This window comes from Pseudophryne corroboree, chromosome 2, assembly GCF_028390025.1.
Source record: "Pseudophryne corroboree isolate aPseCor3 chromosome 2, aPseCor3.hap2, whole genome shotgun sequence".
In the NCBI taxonomy this organism is placed as follows: domain Eukaryota; kingdom Metazoa; phylum Chordata; class Amphibia; order Anura; family Myobatrachidae; genus Pseudophryne; species Pseudophryne corroboree.
This window is the reverse complement of record NC_086445.1, coordinates 687,739,351-687,759,921: the sequence shown is the minus strand read 5'-3', so window position 1 is coordinate 687,759,921 and position 20,571 is coordinate 687,739,351. Positions and strand designations below refer to the sequence as shown.

At 42.9% G+C, this 20,571-nt stretch overlaps 1 protein-coding gene across 6 annotated transcripts in view; it reads left to right on the top strand.

The window, feature by feature from the left end:
- The window catches only part of LOC135051088 (uncharacterized), a 277,359-nt gene that overhangs the window by 242,605 nt on the left and 14,183 nt on the right, over positions 1-20,571 (top strand). For all 6 annotated transcript variants that reach the window (XM_063957262.1, XM_063957263.1, XM_063957259.1 and 3 more), the window contains one exon: positions 13,631-13,765. In XM_063957262.1, the coding sequence (XP_063813332.1) occupies positions 13,631-13,765 (135 nt within the window). The remainder of the gene's footprint in view (positions 1-13,630; positions 13,766-20,571) is intronic.

Sequence of the window (20,571 nt, the reverse complement as noted above, 5' to 3'; positions counted from 1 at the left end):
CCTTGCTCAGGCACAGTGTATTTATACCTGCAGCAAGGAAGGGATTGGCTAGGCAATTATGCAGATTATCAATACTGAGAACAGATTGGTGGAAATGATCAGCTGACAGAATCCAAGATGGCTGCGCCCATGCAGACACTTGGAGGGAAGTTTGGTTTGTAATCCATGTGGTAATGAAAACAGTAATGGCGGCGCCGGCCACCGGAGACAGGAGGCGCCAGGCTGACAGATGCACATCCAACCACGCGGACACAGCGGAGGCCGCGGCTGACGTAATCGCCACTCAGACACTCTGCATGCAGAAGAGCAGGGACGGCGGCGGAGGCCGCGGGAGACGCCATGCCAGGTGTAATATGGCGTTTACTGTGACAGCGTCCCAGAGTGACAGGAGAGGATACAGGAATGTACACATCAGGATAACAGATGGGATCCGGTCCTGGAGCGCTGAGCCAGCCTTAAGAGGCATCTGATGGGTAAGAAATGGCGTCCAGATACCCGGATCGTGACAGCACCCCCCCCTTTAGGAGTGGCCCCAGGATACTTCTTTGGCTTTTGAGGAAACTTGGAATGGAATCTCCGGACCAAGGCAGGAGCATGGACATCAGAAGCATTGGTCCATGAACGTTCCTCAGGACCATAACCCTTCCAGTCAATAAGATATTGTAGTTGACCGTAACGGTGACGTGAGTCCAGGATCTTGGCCACTTCATACTCAACGCCTCGTTGAGTTTGGACTTTCGGAGTTGGAGGAAGTGAGGAATGAAACCGATTCAAGATCAGCGGTTTCAACAGGGAAACATGGAATGTCCTGGGTATTTTTAAGAAGGGAGGCAACTGGAGTCTGTAAGCAACAGGATTGATGACTTGTTCAATCTTGAAAGGACCGATATAGCGAGGTGCAAACTTCATACTGGGAACTCTTAACCTCAAATTCTTCGTGGATAACCATACCCGATCACCCACCTTGAGAGCAGGAACTGCTCGACGCTTCTTATCCGCAAACTTCTTGTACCTGAACGATGCCTTGAGCAGAGCTGATCGTACGCTCTTCCAGATATTGGCAAACTGATGCAAGGTGATATCCACTGCGGGAACAGAAGTTGCTGGAAGCGGTTGGAACTCAGGGACTTTAGGGTGGAATCCAAAGTTAGTGAAGAATGGTGTTGAAGCAGATGAAGAATGATACTGGTTGTTATGACAGAACTCGGCCCAGGGAAGTAATTGAACCCAGTCATCTTGAGAGGAGGACACATAGATGCGGAGGAAGGCCTCCAAGTCCTGATTCACCCTCTCGGTTTGACCATTGGTCTGAGGATGGTAAGCCGTGGAAAACTTTAGCTTGACTTGGAGGACTTGACATAAACTTCGCCAGAATTTGGCTGTGAATTGAACTCCTCGATCTGAGATAATTTCTTCAGGAAGACCGTGGAGTCGGAAGATCTCTTGTATGAATACTTGAGCCAACTTGGAAGCTGACGGAAGACCGGTGAGAGGAATGAAGTGTGCCATCTTGGTGAACCGGTCAACTACCACCCAGATGGTATTGAACTTGTTGCACATGGGTAAGTCTGTAATGAAATCCATCGACAAGTGGGTCCATGGTCGACGGGGAACGGATAGTGGAACCAGTTGCCCCGCAGGCGACTGGCGGGATACTTTATGTTGGGCACACTTTGGGCAAGATGCAATAAACTCCAAGACGTCTTTTTTCAGAGTTGGCCACCAATAGGACCTAGAGATAAACTCCAGGGTTTTTTGGATACCTGTATGTCCGGCAAAACGGGAAGCATGGGCCCAATGCATGAGCTTCTTCCTTAGCATCGGCTTCACAAAACTTTTCCCTGATGGGGGCGTAGAGTCCATCCCTACCGTGGAGAATGCCAACGGATTTATAATAGGATGCTTGTCTGAAGACTCTGACTCATTTTCTTGCTCCCATGAGCGGGAAAGGGCATCGGCCTTGCGATTCTGAGAGCCCGGACAGAACTGGAGTTTAAAGTCGAACCTGGAAAAGAAAAGTGCCCATCTGGCCTGACGAGGGTTGAGACATTGTGCGCCCTTCAGGTATAAAAGGTTCTTGTGGTCTGTAAGTATGGTGATTGAATGAGAAGCTCCCTCCAACAGATACCTCCACTCTTCTAGAGCGAGCTTGATGGCTAGCAACTCCTGGTCGCCAATGGCATAGTTGCGCTCAGCTGGGGAGAACTTCCGGGAGAAGAAACTGCAAGGGTGTAAATGGCCATCTTTAGCCCTCTGAGATAACACCGCTCCTACTCCAACGGAGGAGGTATCCACCTCTAAGATGAAAAGGAGAGTCGATGTCAGGCTGTTTCAGAACAGGCGCAGAGATGAACCTTTGTTTTAAAAGATGAAATGCTTGCATGGCTTCTTCAGACCACTTGGACGGGTTAGCACCCTTCTTAGTGAAAGCAGTTATAGGCGCCACAATGGTGGAAAAGTCTCGTATAAACTTTCGGTAATAGTTGGCGAACCCTAAGAACCTCTGGACCCCTTTGAGGGTTAAGGGTACCGGCCAATTTTGGATTGCTTGTAGTTTCTCAGGATCCATCTCTAGTCCGGAACCGGACACAATGTACCCTAGAAACGGAATGGACTTGACTTCAAAGACGCATTTTTCTAATTTGCAATAGAGATGATTGACACGGAGACGGGACAGAACCTCTTTAACCCAAAAACGATGTTCCTCTAAATCGTTGGCAAAAATGAGGATATCGTCTAGATAGACCACGACATGACGGTATAGAATGTCTCTGAAGATCTCATTGACAAAATGCTGGAAGACAGCTGGAGCATTGCTCAATCCGAAGGGCATGACGAGGTACTCATAATGTCCGTCACGGGTGTTAAAGGCGGTCTTCCACTCGTCACCCTCACGGATCCGGATGAGATTGTATGCACCTCGCAAGTCCAGCTTTGTAAAGATGGTAGCTCCGCTAACTCTGTCAAAGAGCTCAGTAATCAGGGGTAAAGGATAACGGTTCTTGATGGTAATGTCGTTCAAACCTCTGTAGTCGATGCACGGCCGCAGACCACCATCTTTCTTTTTTACAAAAAAGAAGCCTGCGCCGGCTGGAGAAGAAGAAGGTCGAATGAACCCCTTTGCTAGGTTCTCTTTAATATATTCCTCCATAGAATGCGTCTCAGGCAGAGACAACGGATAAGTTCGGCCTCGAGGTGGAACCTTCCCTGGAACGAGATCAATTGGACAGTCCCATTCTCTATGAGGAGGAAGGATATCAGCAGAAGCTTTACTGAACACATCCGTGAAATCTTGATATGGAGGAGGTGGAACATCAGACGACCTGGGGGAGGAAGAACAGACAGGCAATACTTTAAACAAACATGTCTCAGCACAGGAGGAACCCCATGCCAGGATTTGCGTAGTCGTCCAATCAATTGTAGGATTGTGAAGACGGAGCCATGGAAGGCCCAGGACCACAGGATGTGTGGCTCTTGGAATCACTAAAAAAGAAATAAGTTCGGAATGAAGAACTCCCACTCTCAGACGAACTGGTAGAGTCCTTAAAGAAATAACTGCATCAAAAATTTTGCTGCCATCCACGGCAGTTAAAGAAATGGACGAAGGAAGTCTCTCGGTGGGTAGGGACCACCGTTTAACATAGGCTTCGGTAATAAAGTTCCCAGCTGCTCCGGAATCAAGGAGGGCAATGACGTTCCGATAACGTTGAGCAACTTGAAGCGAGACTGGGAGATTACAATCTTGAGGAGATGGAGAGGAGATCATTACTCCTAGCCGGCCCTCTCCTTGGCGAGCTAGGATTTGGAGTTTCCCGGACGTTTGGGACAGGCATTAATGGTGTGAGACGGAGCTGCACAATAGAGACAGAGAAACTCGGAGAGACGTCTTCGGCGCTCAGCAGGAGTTAAACGGGAACGGCCAAGTTGCATGGGCTCATCTTTAGATGGTGACAGTTGACGAGGAGGAGGAGCAGAAGATTTTGGAGCAGATGATCTTCCACGCTCAGTTGCTCTCTCTCTGAAACGTAAATCAACTTTCGTGCAGAGTGAGATTAGCTCATCTAACTTAGAAGGTAAGTCTCTGGTAGCTAACTCATCTTTAATACGCTCAGATAAGCCATGCCAGAATGCAGCATACAGGGCCTCGTCGTTCCATGCCAGTTCGGATGCCAGAATCTGGAACTGTATCAGATATTGTCCTACAGTACGTGACCCCTGGCGTAAACGGAGAATCTCGGATGAAGCTGAGGTTACCCGGCCTGGCTCGTCGAAGATGCGCCTGAATGTTGACACGAAGGCAGTGTAGGAAGATAGCAGGGTGTCGGACCTCTCCCATAATGGTGATGCCCAATCAAGGGCTGAGCCACTGAGAAGAGAAATAATGTAGGCAATTTTTGTACGGTCACTGGGAAAATTGCCAGGTTGTAGCTCAAACTGAATCTCACACTGGTTGAGAAATCCCCTGCAAAATCTTGGAGATCCGTCAAATTTTGCTGGCGTTGGAAGATGAAGACGTGGAGCAGAAATGGGTAAGGTGGGTGGGGTTATAGCTGGAGTCACTGTGGTTGACGCACCAGACGCGCCTGATCCACGGAGAGTTGTCTGAATCCCATCCAGCCGAGTAGAGAGATCCTGGAGACAGCGGATGATGTGGCCCTGTGCAGCCTCCTGATGTTCTAGTCGGGCTGCCAGTTCTTGCATCGGCCTGGCCGCTTGATCCTGGTCTCCGGCTGGATTCATTAGGTCAGTGCTTACTGTCACAACTGAGGGCCTGAGCTGACGGGAGGCAGCCTCAGTTGTAGGGGCTGAGATGTACCGGAACCTGGGAGGTTGTATCAGACCCCTGGACATGTAAGTAACATGAATAATAACTGCCCGATGGCGTGACCACGACAACTTGGATAAAAGTCAATGATGTTTATTATGACAACTCCGCAACACAGCAGCAGTAAAAGAAAACGTAAAAAGTCAGCAAAGAATAAATACAGTTCCTGGGTACTACAGGATGGCAGGAGCCACAGGGCACTGGTAGTGTGAGATAGTTCTTATGATCTTCTAGATGGAAAGTCCTTACCAGGCCCGACTGTAGCAATGGAGATAACCCAGGATTGTGCCAGCTGGTGTTCCAGGAAAAGCTGGGTTGCTGAAGATAAAACAGCTGCTGTGGATACTGGCTGGAACCAGACTGTTGTTAGCACGGAGTGGATACTGGCTGGAACCAGTTAAATAATAAATGAACTTGGGAGCGATGAAATATGAACTGAAATGTAGAACTTGAGAGCGGAGAAATAATAATACCGGTGGAGAGTGGTAAAGTGTAGAAAGGACACCGGCCCTTTAAGGGAAGCTGTACTCTGCTGGAAGCTGAGCTGGAAGCAGGTAAAGTTGTAGCTGGAAACAGATGAATCCACAATGGATTGGAGAGTCAGGCTACACCGCAGGTGGAATGCTGGTGCGGGTCTCTATGGTGGAAGTCTTGAGACAGGAGCTGGAACCTGGAAGACAATCACAGGAGAGAGACAAACAGGAACTAGGTTTGACAACCAAAGCACTGACGCCTTCCTTGCTCAGGCACAGTGTATTTATACCTGCAGCAAGGAAGGGATTGGCTAGGCAATTATGCAGATTATCAATACTGAGAACAGATTGGTGGAAATGATCAGCTGACAGAATCCAAGATGGCTGCGCCCATGCAGACACTTGGAGGGAAGTTTGGTTTGTAATCCATGTGGTAATGAAAACAGTAATGGCGGCGCCGGCCACCGGAGACAGGTGGCGCCAGGCTGACAGATGCACATCCAACCACGCGGACACAGCGGAGGCCGCGGCTGACGTAATCGCCACTCAGACACTCTGCATGCAGAAGAGCAGGGACGGCGGCGGAGGCCGCGGGAGACGCCATGCCAGGTGTAATATGGCGTTTACTGTGACAGCGTCCCAGAGTGACAGGAGAGGATACAGGAATGTACACATCAGGATAACAGATGGGATCCGGTCCTGGAGCGCTGAGCCAGCCTTAAGAGGCATCTGATGGGTAAGAAATGGCGTCCAGATACCCGGATCGTGACAGGGCCCTTGTGTCTATTCAGACCTAGCCAGGCTGATTTTGACGGTGTGGCTCTTGAAGCTTCACTCCTGAGGGCCAAGGGATTCTCTGAGGCGGTTATTCAAACTATGTTGTAGGCCCGCAAACCGGCTTCTGCACGGATTTATTACAGGGTCTTACTTCACATGGTGTGCTGCTAAGAATTATGATGCCTATTCATTCAGAACATCCAGGCTTTTGGCTCTTCAGCAACAAAGCCTAGATTTAGGCCTTCGTCTATCCTCCCTCAAGGTTCATATATATGCCTTGTCAGTGTGGTTTCAGAGAAAAATTGCATCTATTCCTGACGTTCATACTTTCACTCAGATGTTTTACAGATTAAGCCTCCCTATGTCCCTCCTGTGGCTCCATGGAATCTGTCTGTTGTCTAAAATGGGATTGGAAGGAGAAGTAAGAAGAAACTGTATAGTTGACGCACTAGAAAGGATTAATTAATCATAAAATTTAACCTTTATTAAGTATACATTAAAATATATAATTTCATTGACCCAAACTACAGTGAAACATAAGAGTTAAAATCAAACAAACTAACATGTATGTGAAACCTACAAGATAGGAAATGGTGAATAAAGAGATTTAAAAAGCATGTCCTGCGTGTGTTTTATATATATCACTCATACGATTCTTATATCTATTCAGAAATCACCAATATTTGATCCATTATAGGTATGATTCTGTTTAGATAGTGGCTGTTACAGCAGATGTTGATAGTTAGCACTCTCCCGGCTGATAATTCCAGAGAGTCAATACTATCTCATATATATCTTTATTCACTCCACAGAAATATTCCCTGAGAAATTCTCCCAAATATGGGGACTGTGAGTGTCAGTAGATATAAATATATAAATTAAATATGATAAAGAGTTAATTAGATAGTATGTAACACCAATTGTCGCCAATATACTTATATATTGATATACTTCTAGATCAAGGTCAGCTGAAAAAATGGGTATCAAGGTCTCTGAGATAATCTTGGCACAAGAATATATTATCCCACACTCATTATTGCACACATAGTTATCTGGGCATGTATATGGGGAAAACAGGGAAAGAATTTTCTTTACTCAAGGGATATGGCAGTCCCCACTTCGTATGGATTTTTTAAGGGATATGGCAGTCCCAGTTTTGATCTCCAATAATCCACGTATATTTCCAACCCAAATAGGTTCTAGATATTACAGTTCAAATTTGCTTAAGGGATATAGCAATCCCCATATCTGTGTCGGTCTTTTAAGGGAATATGGCAATCCCAGATTATAATCTCTAATAACCCACATATGACCTAAATAGGTTCTATGAACTGCAATATGTCATAGTAACTTGAGTTCATTCTCTGTTTGTTTCATTCGAAGATGTAAGACTATTATTCAAGGAGGTAGCACTCCTAATCATAATGTATATCAACCCCATATATTGTGTCCCTTTGAGTTATATCAATTTCACTGTGTGATTAAACATGCAGTGTAGGATAGTGCCTTTATAGAGTGGTATTTTCTATCCACTCAAATATTATATATCATGATTTAGGGATGCATTAGATACCCCCTGGAGACTGATAAAATATATAGTCCCCACAGTTCATATATTATCACAGTAATAACTATTTCAGTATTCCATTAATTCATGCAGCTGCCAATAAGTATTGCCTTGTGGTATTGGCTGCAATATAGTATACTTGTATTACACTATTTCAGTGTTAAATCATACAACTATCATCTGTTTTTAAATGTTACCACATTGTTTATTATAATATGGTATACTGAGTGTTGTTACTGGCACTGTCCCATCGTTTCCTAAAAATGTCTCATTGTAACAGCTTAGTGTAGAAATAACATAGCTCAATTATTCCAGATAGTGTCTAAAGCAGTTGAAATAAATAACTTCAAAGTGATATAATTAAGATCACCAGCATATACTAATACTGGTAATCTATTAACATGTATAAAGAATAAAGATCCACTTTACTGCTGTTAAAAGAAGTTTTCCATATCAGTAAGTATCATCTGCTATCAGCACATAGTAATTGAGACATCAGCTGCTATCAGCATGTGGTGTTACAGACATGTGTTACAAATTGTTATCAGAGACACTTTGTTGCAGATTCTGATATTAAGTATCTTATCCTCCTGCGTTAGTGTCTATTTCAGGACAGCCAAGTACAACCTCTCTAGTGATTGACTCTAACAGCCATGGTGATATAAATATTAACACATTTGTTTTTTATAACATCATATATTGGACACACGCAGGCACGCTGTGCCCTACACGCGTTTCACTGCACTAACAGGCAGCTTCGTCAGGGAGCAACACGAGCGCCTTCCCTGGACGTGAATAAATCATATTTGCATAAACCAATCATCACATCGTTCTAAGTCATGTGCGGCCGCCAGCCTATCTCTGTCTCGTAAGTCTTAGCGGGTCACGTGCGGCCGCCGGCCAATAGGTCGCGGGCACGTGATATTTTCCTCCAATCATGGCCCGCAATTCTCAGTCAGGAAGTAACATATCTAATATCCACAGGACGAGGATTTCCTTCTCACCGCATACCGGGGTGCGGTGAGAAGGAAATCCCCGTCCTGTGGATATTAGATATGTTACTTCCTGACTGAGAATTGCGGGCCATGATTGGAGGAAAATATCACGTGACCGCGACCTATTGGCCGGCGGCCGCACGTGACCCGCTAAGACTTACGAGACAGAGATAGGCTGGCGGCCGCACATGACTTAGAACGATGTGATGATTGGTTTATGCAAATATGATTTATTCACGTCCAGGGAAGGCGCTCGTGTTGCTCCCTGACGAAGCTGCCTGTTAGTGCAGTGAAACGCGTGTAGGGCACAGCGTGCCTGCGTATGTCCAATATATGATGTTATAAAAAACAAATGTGTTAATATTTATATCACCATGGCTGTTAGAGTCAATCACTAGAGAGGTTATACTTGGCTGTCCAGAAATAGACACTAACGCAGGAGGATAAGATACTTAATATCAGAATCTGCAACAAAGTGTCTCTGATATCAATTTGTAACAAATGTCTGTAACACCACATGCTGATAGCAGCTGATATCTCAATTACTATGTGCTGATAGCAGATGATACTTACTGATATGGAAAACTACTTTTAACAGCAGTAAAGTGGATCTTTATTCTTTATACATGTTAATAGATTACCAGTATTAGTATATGCTGGTGATCTTAATTATATCACTTTGAAGTTATTTATTTCAACTGCTTTAGACACTATCTGGAATAATTGAGCTATGTTATTTCTAAACTAAGCTGTTACAATGAGACATTTTTAGGAAACGATGGGACAGTGCCAGTAACAACACTCAGTATACCATATTATAATAAACAATGTGGTAACATTTAAAAACAGATGATAGTTGTATGATTGAACACTGAAATAGAGTAATACAAGTATACTATATTGCAGCCAATAAACAAGGCAATACTTATTGGCAGCTGCATGAATTAATGGAATACTGAAATAGTTATTACTGTGATAATATATGAACTGTGGGGACTATATATTTTATCAGTCTCCAGGGGGTATTCTAATGCATCCCTAAATCATGATATATAATATTTGAGTGGATAGAAAATACCACTCTATATAGGCACTATCCTACACTGCATGTTTAATCACACAGTGAAATTGATATAAATCAAAGGGACACAATATATGGGGTTGATGTACATTATGATTAGGAGTGCTACCTCCTTGAATAATAGTCTTACATCTTCGAATGAAACAAACAGAGAATGAACTCAAGTTACTGTGACATATTGCAGTTCATAGAACCTATTTAGGTTATATGTGGGTTATTAGAGATTATAATCTGGGATTGCCATATTCCCGTAAAAGACCGACACAGATATGGGGATTGCTATTAGTGATGAGCGAGGTTCGGTTTTACTCGGTTTTACTCGGTTTTACTCGGTTCTCAAAACGGCATCTTATTGGCTATGCAAAACATGTGACATCCGTGAGCCAATAAGATGCCGTTTTGAGAACCGAGTAAAACCGAGTAAAACCGAGTAAAACCGAATCCGCTCATCACTAAATTTGCTATATCCCTTAAGCAAATTTGAACTGTAATATCTAGAACCTATTTGGGTTGGAAATATACGTGGATTATTGGAGATCAAAACTGGGACTGCCATATCCCTTAAAAAATCCATACGAAGTGAGGACTGCCATATCCCTTGAGTAAAGAAAATTCTTTCCCTGTTTTCCCCATATACATGCCCAGATAACTATGTGTGCAATAATGAGTGTGGGATAATATATTCTTGTGCCAAGATTATCTCAGAGACCTTGATACCCATTTTTTCAGCTGACCTTGATCTAGAAGTATATCAATATATAAGTATATTGGCGACAATTGGTGTTACATACTATCTAATTAACTCTCTATCATATTTAATTTATATATTTATATCTACTGACACTCACAGTCCCCATATTTGGGAGAATTTCTCAGGGAATATTTCTGTGGAGTGAATAAAGATATATATGAGATAGTATTGACTCTCTGGAATTATCAGCCGGGAGAGTGCTAACTATCAACATCTGCTGTAACAGCCACTATCTAAACAGAATCATACCTATAATGGATCAAATATTGGTGATTTCTGATTAGATATAAGAATCGTATGAGTGATATATATAAAACACACGCAGGACATGCTTTTTAAATCTCTTTATTCACCATTTCCTATCTTGTAAGTTTCACATACATGTTAGTTTGTTTGATTTTAACTCTTATGTTTCACTGTAGTTTGGGTCAATGAAATTATATATTTTAATGTATACTTAAAAAAGGTTAAATTTTATGATTAATTAATCCTTTCTAGTGCGTCAACTATACAGTTTCTTCTTACTTCTCCTTCCAGTCCTATTGCATATATACTGTAATTGACAGCACCCCCTCCTTCTACTGAGCATTATCTAAGATAAGTTAAAAGGGGTTCCGTATAGTGATTGTATGGTGATGATTCACATACACTCACACTATCAGAAAAATATATAGTGAGTGTGCAGATACCCAACCCTTGTGTGTTGTCTTAAATGCCCTACAAGAGTCTCCATTTGAACCTCTTGAGTCTGTGGACCTGAAATGCCTTACGCTTAAGGTCATGTTTCTGTTGGCTATTGCCTCTGCTAGGAGGGTGACGGACTTAGGCGCTATGTCCTGTCGTCCACCCTTTTTGAGTTTTCATCATGACCAAGCAGTTCTTTGCATTCACCCTGGTTATCTCCCTAAAGTGGTATCTTCTTTCCATCTTAACCAAGATTGTGGTTCCGGCTTTTATCTCTTCTGGTTTGTCTTCCAAAGAACGGTCTTTGGATGTGGTATGGGCTCTTCGTATTTATGTGGAGAGGGCTGCATCTATCAGGAGGGCAGATACCCTGTTGGTACTTTTTGGATTTCACAAGCGTGGCTGGCGAATAAGTAAACCTTGGCCAGATGGATTAGAATGGTGATTGCACAAGCGTATGCACAGGCTTGTCTTCGAGCTCCTGCTGCTATCAAAGCCCATTCTACTCGGTCTGTTGGACCCTGTAGGGCGGCCTGCTGAGGCGTGTCCACTGAACAAGTGTGCAAGGCGGCTATGTGGTCCTCAGTGAACACGTTCATTAGGTTTTATGCCTTTGATACTTCCGCTTCCCAGGATGCTTCCTTTGGATGCCGGGTTCTTATGCCCGCTATGGTGCATCCCCACCCTTGAGGAACTGCTTTAGGACATCCACGATGTATTCCCTGTGAAATCCCAGTGTACCCCGCTGCAGAAAAGGAGATTTATGGTAGACTTACCATGGTTAAATCTCTTTCTGCGAGGTACACTGGATTCCACAGGACGCCCACCCTGACGCACTTTGCTTCTTTGGGTTTGTATGGCATTACCCACTGGTCCCTTCTCATGTTGTGAGAATGTGGTTCTATGTGATTAACATCTGCCGTCTCTTTTACCTGCTACTGCATTGGACTGGTTAACGAAACTGTGCTCCAGTGCCTGGAGGCGGGGCTATAGAGGAGACGGTGCAGTGCATCCTGGGAACAGTCAAAGCTTTAGCCTGTTGGTGCCTCAGATCAAGATCCAACTCTACACCCCAGTGTATTCCCTGTGGAATCCAGTGTACCTCGCAGAAAGAGATTTAACCATGGTAAGTCTACCATAAATCTCCTTATTTTATTCAGCTTTAATACAAGGGCACGGCCGTGCACTTATAATATGCCACTCATTACTTCATGCAAAAGGCACTGTGTGTTGTATTTGGAAAGCCAGAGAGTAGACCTATCTACTATATACATAATTATTCACAGGAATCACAATCTGCATTCCTTAGTAATAAGCAGCATGAGCTGCAGAAATGTCATATCAACATACATGTACAGTACAGACATACTCAAAGATATACCATGCTACAGATGAAACAGAGGAAAGTATTCTAGATACCACTTATTTGTGAAGTATGATCTCATAGGTAAATGCATACTGTATAAATAGCACATGGAAAATTGTATATTATTACAACCAAAATATAGCATCATGCAATAAACACAGTTAAGACGCATATCATGACTAAAATTTTGCATAGCAATACACTTCAAATGGTATTCTGGGTAGAATTCCACCATTATCACTTTATATGTTCCCTGTCAGTGGATAGTTGTGAGCAGCTAAGGTGTCATAAAGCAGTTATCATATGTTATACTAGTACATGTAGGGGGTTGGGATGCTGGCGGTCAGAATACCGTTGCTGACATCCCGATGTTCACAATCCCGACAGGGGTGAGGTAAGTATTCTACCTACCCCCTATCCCTAACACCCCCTTTCTACCCCTAACCACTCACCCGTCTTAGTGCCTAACCATAACCTCCCCGCCATGGGGGGTTAGGTCTAGGCACTAAGAGGGGAAGAGAAAATAGAGTAGCCGGGGCCTAGCTGGTCACCATTATTCTGCTGTTCAGTGTTATACCGACGACATTGAATAGTGAATGAGAGAGCAGGGAACAGTGTCTCTCTCCTCTCCTTCCTTTTTTTCTAAATGGTGCCTCTCCAGAGGTAAGTGGCTCAGACGCTCTGCTCAAAAGGACAGACGGCCATGCTCTGCTATCTTTCACTCATGTCACTGCCTGGTCCCAACTCTCTCATGTAACACATTCAGCAAATTCAAAACATGTTTAAAGTACATACAGTATAAGATATACATGAAAAATATTTGATGAAGGTCTAGCACATCTGATGAGCACATTCACATGCTATCATAACGAAAATTACAATTCTTGACCGTGTTCAATTAGGCTCAAAGCATTGTGAAACCTGTAAAAATTGAGAATTTTGGGGGGATTTTCTATCCTTAACATAATGAATATATTATTTACTATGTTACCTAATTTCCTTCTAACCCTGGGTTCTTCAAATAAATTGAGTTTGAAGCAACTTTAATTATATTATTGTAATACGTGTGTGTACAGTAATCGAGTGGATTGTTTCTTTCCTGTTTACACAGAAACCAATATGCCAGTCATTAATGAAGAAAATGTAGCAATGATAGATGGAGGATCAGCAAGAGTGGGAAATATAGAGGAAAATGAGAGCACAAGAACTAGGGTGGCAAATCTTGATGACTCTTTTGGAGAAACAGGTTTGTATATTTTGGAGACAAATAGCTTTAAGAAAAAGCAGTCTATGGTCTATTTTGTCTATCTTGCAGCACAGCATATTGAAAACACGTGTTATTGGCTACCATATCTCCTACACCTACATAAAAAGTTCCATGTTTTCATTTTTAATAATAATAATAATAATAATAATAATAATAATAATAATAATAATAAATAGCATCACAAGTGATTGGTGGCTATTAATTAATTACAAGTTTTTAGGCGTGTTGCTTGATGGAAATATATACAGCTTAATAGAATAGGTGATTGTACAACTGTATTATAATAACAATATTTGGACTTCAGCAGATGTTGCCTACAACATAGAATCCTAAACACGGCCCTAAGGGCACCCTAAAGGACCAGGTTTAAAGATATCCATGGCTCAGCACAGATGGTTAATTGAAATTGACTGAGGTACTAAACTTGTCGCCAAACATGGATATACTTAATACCTGGACCGTTAAGGTGCCTTGAGGACCACGTTTGGAAACCTCTTCCCTACATTATAAATTGTTTATGGAACATGACCTGTATTTTAATAAGTTTAGTGCTTACTTGCCTACGTTTGAATAAGCATTTCAGGGAGATGTGAAAGTAACACCTATCAGTGTGGACGTGTAATGCTACATCAGTAGAGAAAGACCACCTTTCTGTCAAAGTGACAGTTGCTCCACCCCTTTCTCCTGGGTAACGCCTTCTTTAATATTAAATGATAGTGTTTGATATCGCTTTTATATAAAATTTAATATAAAATTTATAGAGTTCGATATTAAACTGTATTAAAAAGATAATTGCTTTGAAAAGAATGTCACATATGACACACACACAAAAAAAATATATATTTTAAAGTAACACAAAATGTTCTTACATTCCAGCAGATGAAACTTCATGCATGGTACATATGGTACTATTTAAAAATCATACTATGTCACACATGATACTGGTTTAAAAAGCATATTGATTTTAATGACCGTGTCCATTTTCTTAGATGCACGGAAGCATCACACCTGGTACTGATTTAAAAAGCGTATTGATTTTAATGGCCATGCATGATTAATGATGACAGCACAAATTTCAAAATGACATTCTCACACGTTATTTTTTGCAAACATATGTAGAAACAGCGTATTTGGTTTTAAATTGAAGAATATTTAAAAAGCTTAACTGTATATTACAACCTATATCTCGTTGCATACATGACATATGTTACTGTGTTAAATAGCACTAAAAAGTTTATCTTTATTGTGGCCGATCGCTGAACTTTGATTGCAAGCAGACATGACCAGACTTGTCGGTATTACAGCGTGACATGTCCAGACCTGTATATTAACGAAAAAAGATTTACACCAAATACCACATATTACTGTGTATTAAACCATTTATATTGATGCATACAGACCACATATTACAGTGTATTAAAGAGTGTATAGCACTGTATACAGACCACATATTACAGTGTATTACATCGTGTATAACGCTGCAAGCATACCACATATTACTGTGTATTAAACCGTTTATATAGCTGAGCTCCATATATTACTGTATATTACATCGTGACATGTCCAGACCTCATACAGCTCGAGGACTGAGGGCTCACCTCCCCATGTTTTAACGATGATCTAAGAACTAATGACCACAATGAGCCATGAGGTACTACATGCCTCTGTGGCATAACTAGTTAAAAAATTGATGGGCGAATTGGAAATGATCTAGGAACTAATGACCACAATGAGCCATGAGGCACTACATGGCTCTGTGGCATAACTAGTTAACAAATTGATGAGCGAATATTAGAATTCTGCCTTTCCATTATCTAGGAACTAATGACCTCAATGAGCCATGAGGCACTACATGACTCTGTGGCATAACTAGTTATCAAATTGATGGGCGGCCGAATATTAGTTTCTGTTTATAATGATTAAAACATATCATTTAGAGGGTTACTTACCTTTTGGTAAATTGGGCTGAACAGGGTTATCCCTGATTAGTGAATACATACCAAAATGCTTACACAACCAATGAAGCAAAACATTTTGGTCAACTGGGTTTGAACAGGGTTATCCCTGCTTAGTGAATACATACCAAGATGCTTACACAAACAATGATGCAAAACTTCTGCAGGGCATAATTATATATATATATATATACATACACATATACTTGCCCCTGAGAATCGGGAAAATAGCAAAACTATATAGATATTTTGACGACGCGGGCTGCGTTTGTTCGGGTTGATACAGCCGTGATGTATCCACATAGCCAATGGACTAGCATTCTTCTTTAGGCTGTTATGTCCGATCGAGGGCGTTGCAAATTGTTCGTTCGCCGTTTCAGCGACGGTTGTGCGAATTGTTGTTTTGCCCAATTATGCTAGGACAGTGCATTAGCGCATCTGTAACATTGCAACTTGGTAAGCTAATGGGATTGATATATATGAATGGTATTGAATGTGAATTAAAAAAAACAAAACAAATCAATTCTAGGGAACAGGCTATATAATAGGTAGCATGTATTACCATCCCAAGTTTGTGATAATCCCCAGGGCAATTCCACTGGATATTTATCCTATAATTTTGGTATAATTTTTAAACAAATAATACTATGTTATCATGTGCAATCTGACTATCTGCACCAGTATTATGTGTTCCAGAATCATAATATATATGATAAATATATAGCGTTTAAATAAGATACCGTATTCTCACACTGACATACATATGAAAACCGATAATAAATTGCCCAATTATGCTAGGACAGTGCATTAGCGCATCTGTAACATTGCAACTTGGTAAACTAATGGGATTGATATATATGAATGGTATTGAATGTGAATTAAAAAAACAAAACAAATCAACTCTAGGTAACAGACTATAATAGGTAGCAAGTATCACCATCCCAAGTTTGTGATAAACCCCAGGGCAATTCCACTGGATATTTATCCTATAATTTTGGTATAATTTTTAACCAAATAATACTATGTGATCATGTGAAATCTGACTATCTGCACCAGTATTATGTGTTCCAGAATCGTAATATATATGATAAATATATAGCGTTTAAATAAGATTCCGTATTCTCACACTGACATACATATAAAAACCGATAATAAGCAGTTCCGGCTACTGTAATCCTTTACATGATGATTTTGGTATATACACATATACTACAGGTCACTACAAAGATATGAATCATGATATATAAGATCGCTAAACAAAACGAGATCTGTAATGATTTCTGACTAACTAGTTAACTCAGTATACAGTAATCATATAGGTCCCTGTGTCATATAGATATGTGCTTGGCATAAATATTTCCAAACGTTCCTAAATCTAAGATGTTTCATGCATGTTGTAACACTAAATATTGTAAATAGAATATCAACATGACAGATGATATAACTGAATTTATCATGATGAATCTAATATATTCCTATATTTTGCTAATGTAATACCCTTATGGGGGTATGAATTTTAAACAAATAATACTATGTGATCATGGGCAATCTTCCTATCTACACCAGTATTATGTGTTCCAGAATCATAATATATTTGATAAATATATATCGTTTAAATAAGACACAGATGCATTAAATTGAATAGTAACAATACTCGTATGTTATGTTGGTAATAATGTAACGGGCTATTTTAACATAACAGATCCTATTTAGGAAAATGATGACATGATATGCCTAGTGACCCAAGTTATTAAAACTTTTTACTGTAAATATAATGTTTGTGCATGCATACACCATGAGATATGTACACAAGTTATTAAAACTTTTTACTGTAAATATAATGTTTGTGCATGCATACACCATGAGATATGTACTTCTATTAAGCACAAACAAGCATATTTGGCATTCTACTCTAACATTTAGGGTAAAAGATTAGAATGGATCAAGGTAGCATAGCGTAAGGACAGATATAGTGTTAGGCGCGGCGGTCTTCGGCCGTGCCCTGACTGAGCAGCGCCTCTCTCCTTCCCTGTCCCCCGCATGGCGCCTAGCAACGCCAGGACGCCGTGCGCATGATAGCCGCCGGGTCCCTGGCAACGCAGGATGCCGTGCGTGCAGGGCCACCGGGTGCATAGCAACGGGGACGCCACAGGTGGACCGCGTTCCCCGTTGCTAAGAATAGTTAATTAGGTTGCTCATGCAGCAGGGCAGCTGCATGGCAACTAGTAATTAGGGTCTGGGGGCTGGTCCTGCTGGCCCTCCTGTTATTGGCCAGCAGGGCCTTTTTATGTGAGCCAGCACACTGCAGCCACGCCGGTGATAGCTTCTTGTATGCTGTTCCTGCCTTGCAGAACTCTGTTCCTGTCAGCCGTGTTTGGTGGATCTTGCTCCCTGCCCTTTGGTACTTTGGAGGTCCGAAGCCGGTCCTGGGAATCCTTCTAGTCCTTGCGAACCTGTTTGTCATCTGGGGTTCTCGCCCGGTTTCGTGAGTAGCAGCTTCAGCCGCGTGTTGCGGCCTATGTGTCACGATCCGGGTATCTGGACGCCATTTCTTACCCATCAGATGCCTCCTAAGGCTGGCTCAGCGCTCCAGGACCGGATCCCATCTGTTATCCTGATGTGTACATTCCTGTATCCTCTCCTGTCACTCTGGGACGCTGTCACAGTAAACGCCATATTACACCTGGCATGGCGTCTCCCGCGGCCTCCGCCGCCGTCCCTGAACTTCTGCATGCAGAGTGTCTGAGTGGCGATTACGTCAGCCGCGGCCTCCGCTGTGTCCGCGTGGTTGGATGTGCATCTGTCAGCCTGGCGCCTCCTGTCTCCGGTGGCCGGCGCCGCCATTACTGTTTTCATTACCACATGGATTACAAACCAAACTTCCCTCCAAGTGTCTGCATGGGCGCAGCCATCTTGGATTCTGTCAGCTGATCATTTCCACCAATCTGTTCTCAGTATTGATAATCTGCATAATTGCCTAGCCAATCCCTTCCTTGCTGCAGGTATAAATACACTATGCCTGAGCAAGGAAGGCGTCAGTGCTTTGGTTGTCAAACCTAGTTCCTGTTTGTCTCTCTCCTGTGATTGTCTTCCAGGTTCCAGCTCCTGTCTCAAGACTTCCACCATAGAGACCCGCACCAGCATTCCACCTGCGGTGTAGCCTGACTCTCCAATCCATTGTGGATTCATCTGTTTCCAGCTTCAACATTACCTGCTTCCAGCTCAGCTTCCAGCAGAGTACAGCTTCCCTTAAAGGGCCGGTGTCCTTTCTACACTTTACCACTCTCCACCGGTATTATTATTTCTCCGCTCTCAAGTTCTACATTTCAGTTCATATTTCATCGCTCCCAAGTTCATTTATTATTTAACTGGTTCCAGCCAGTATCCACTCCGTGCTAACAACAGTCTGGTTCCAGCCAGTATCCACAGCAGCTGTTTTATCTTCAGCAACCCAGCTTTTCCTGGAACACCAGCTGGCACAATCCTGGGTTATCTCCATTGCTACAGTCGGGCCTGGTAAGGACTTTCCATCTAGAAGATCATAAGAACTATCTCACACTACCAGTGCCCTGTGGCTCCTGCCATCCTGTAGTACCCAGGAACTGTATTTATTCTTTGCTGACTTTTACGTTTTCTTTTACTGCTGCTGTGTTGCGGAGTTGTCATAATAAACATCATTGACTTTTATCCAAGTTGTCGTGGTCACGCCTTCGGGCAGTTATTATTCATGTTACTTACATGTCCAGGGGTCTGATACAACCTCCCAGGTTCCTGTACATCTCAGCCCCTACAACTGAGGCTGCCTCCCGTCAGCTCAGGCCCTCAGTTGTGACAGTAAGCACTGACCTAATGAATCCAGCCGGAGACCAGGATCAAGCGGCCAGGCCGATGCAAGAACTGGCAGCCCGACTAGAACATCAGGAGGCTGCACAGGGCCACATCATCCGCTGTCTCCAGGATCTCTCTACTCGGCTGGATGGGATTCAGACAACTCTCCGTGGATCAGGCGCGTCTGGTGCGTCAACCACAGTGACTCCAGCTATAACCCCACCCACCTTACCCATTTCTGCTCCACGTCTTCATCTTCCAACGCCAGCAAAATTTGACGGATCTCCAAGATTCTGCAGGGGATTTCTCAACCAGTGTGAGATTCAGTTTGAGCTACAACCTGGCAATTTTCCCAGTGACCGTACAAAAATTGCCTACATTATTTCTCTTCTCAGTGGCTCAGCCCTTGATTGGGCATCACCGTTATGGGAGAGGTCCGACACCCTGCTATCTTCCTACACTGCCTTCGTGTCAACATTCAGGCGCATCTTCGACGAGCCAGGCCGGGTAACCTCAGCTTCATCCGAGATTCTCCGTTTACGCCAGGGGTCACGTACTGTAGGACAATATCTGATACAGTTCCAGATCCTGGCATCCGAACTGGCATGGAACGACGAGGCCCTGTATGCTGCATTCTGGCATGGCTTATCTGAGCATATTAAAGATGAGTTAGCTACCAGAGACTTACCTTCTAAGTTAGATGAGCTAATCTCACTCTGCACGAAAGTTGATTTACGTTTCAGAGAGAGAGCAGCTGAGCGTGGAAGATCATCTGCTCCAAAATCTTCTGCTCCTCCTCCTCGTCAACTGTCACCATCTAAAGATGAGCCCATGCAACTTGGCCGTTCCCGTTTAACTCCTGCTGAGCGCCGAAGACGTCTCTCCGAGTTTCTCTGTCTCTATTGTGCAGCTCCGTCTCACACCATTAATGCCTGTCCCAAACGTCCGGGAAACTCCAAATCCTAGCTCGCCAAGGAGAGGGCCGGCTAGGAGTAATGATCT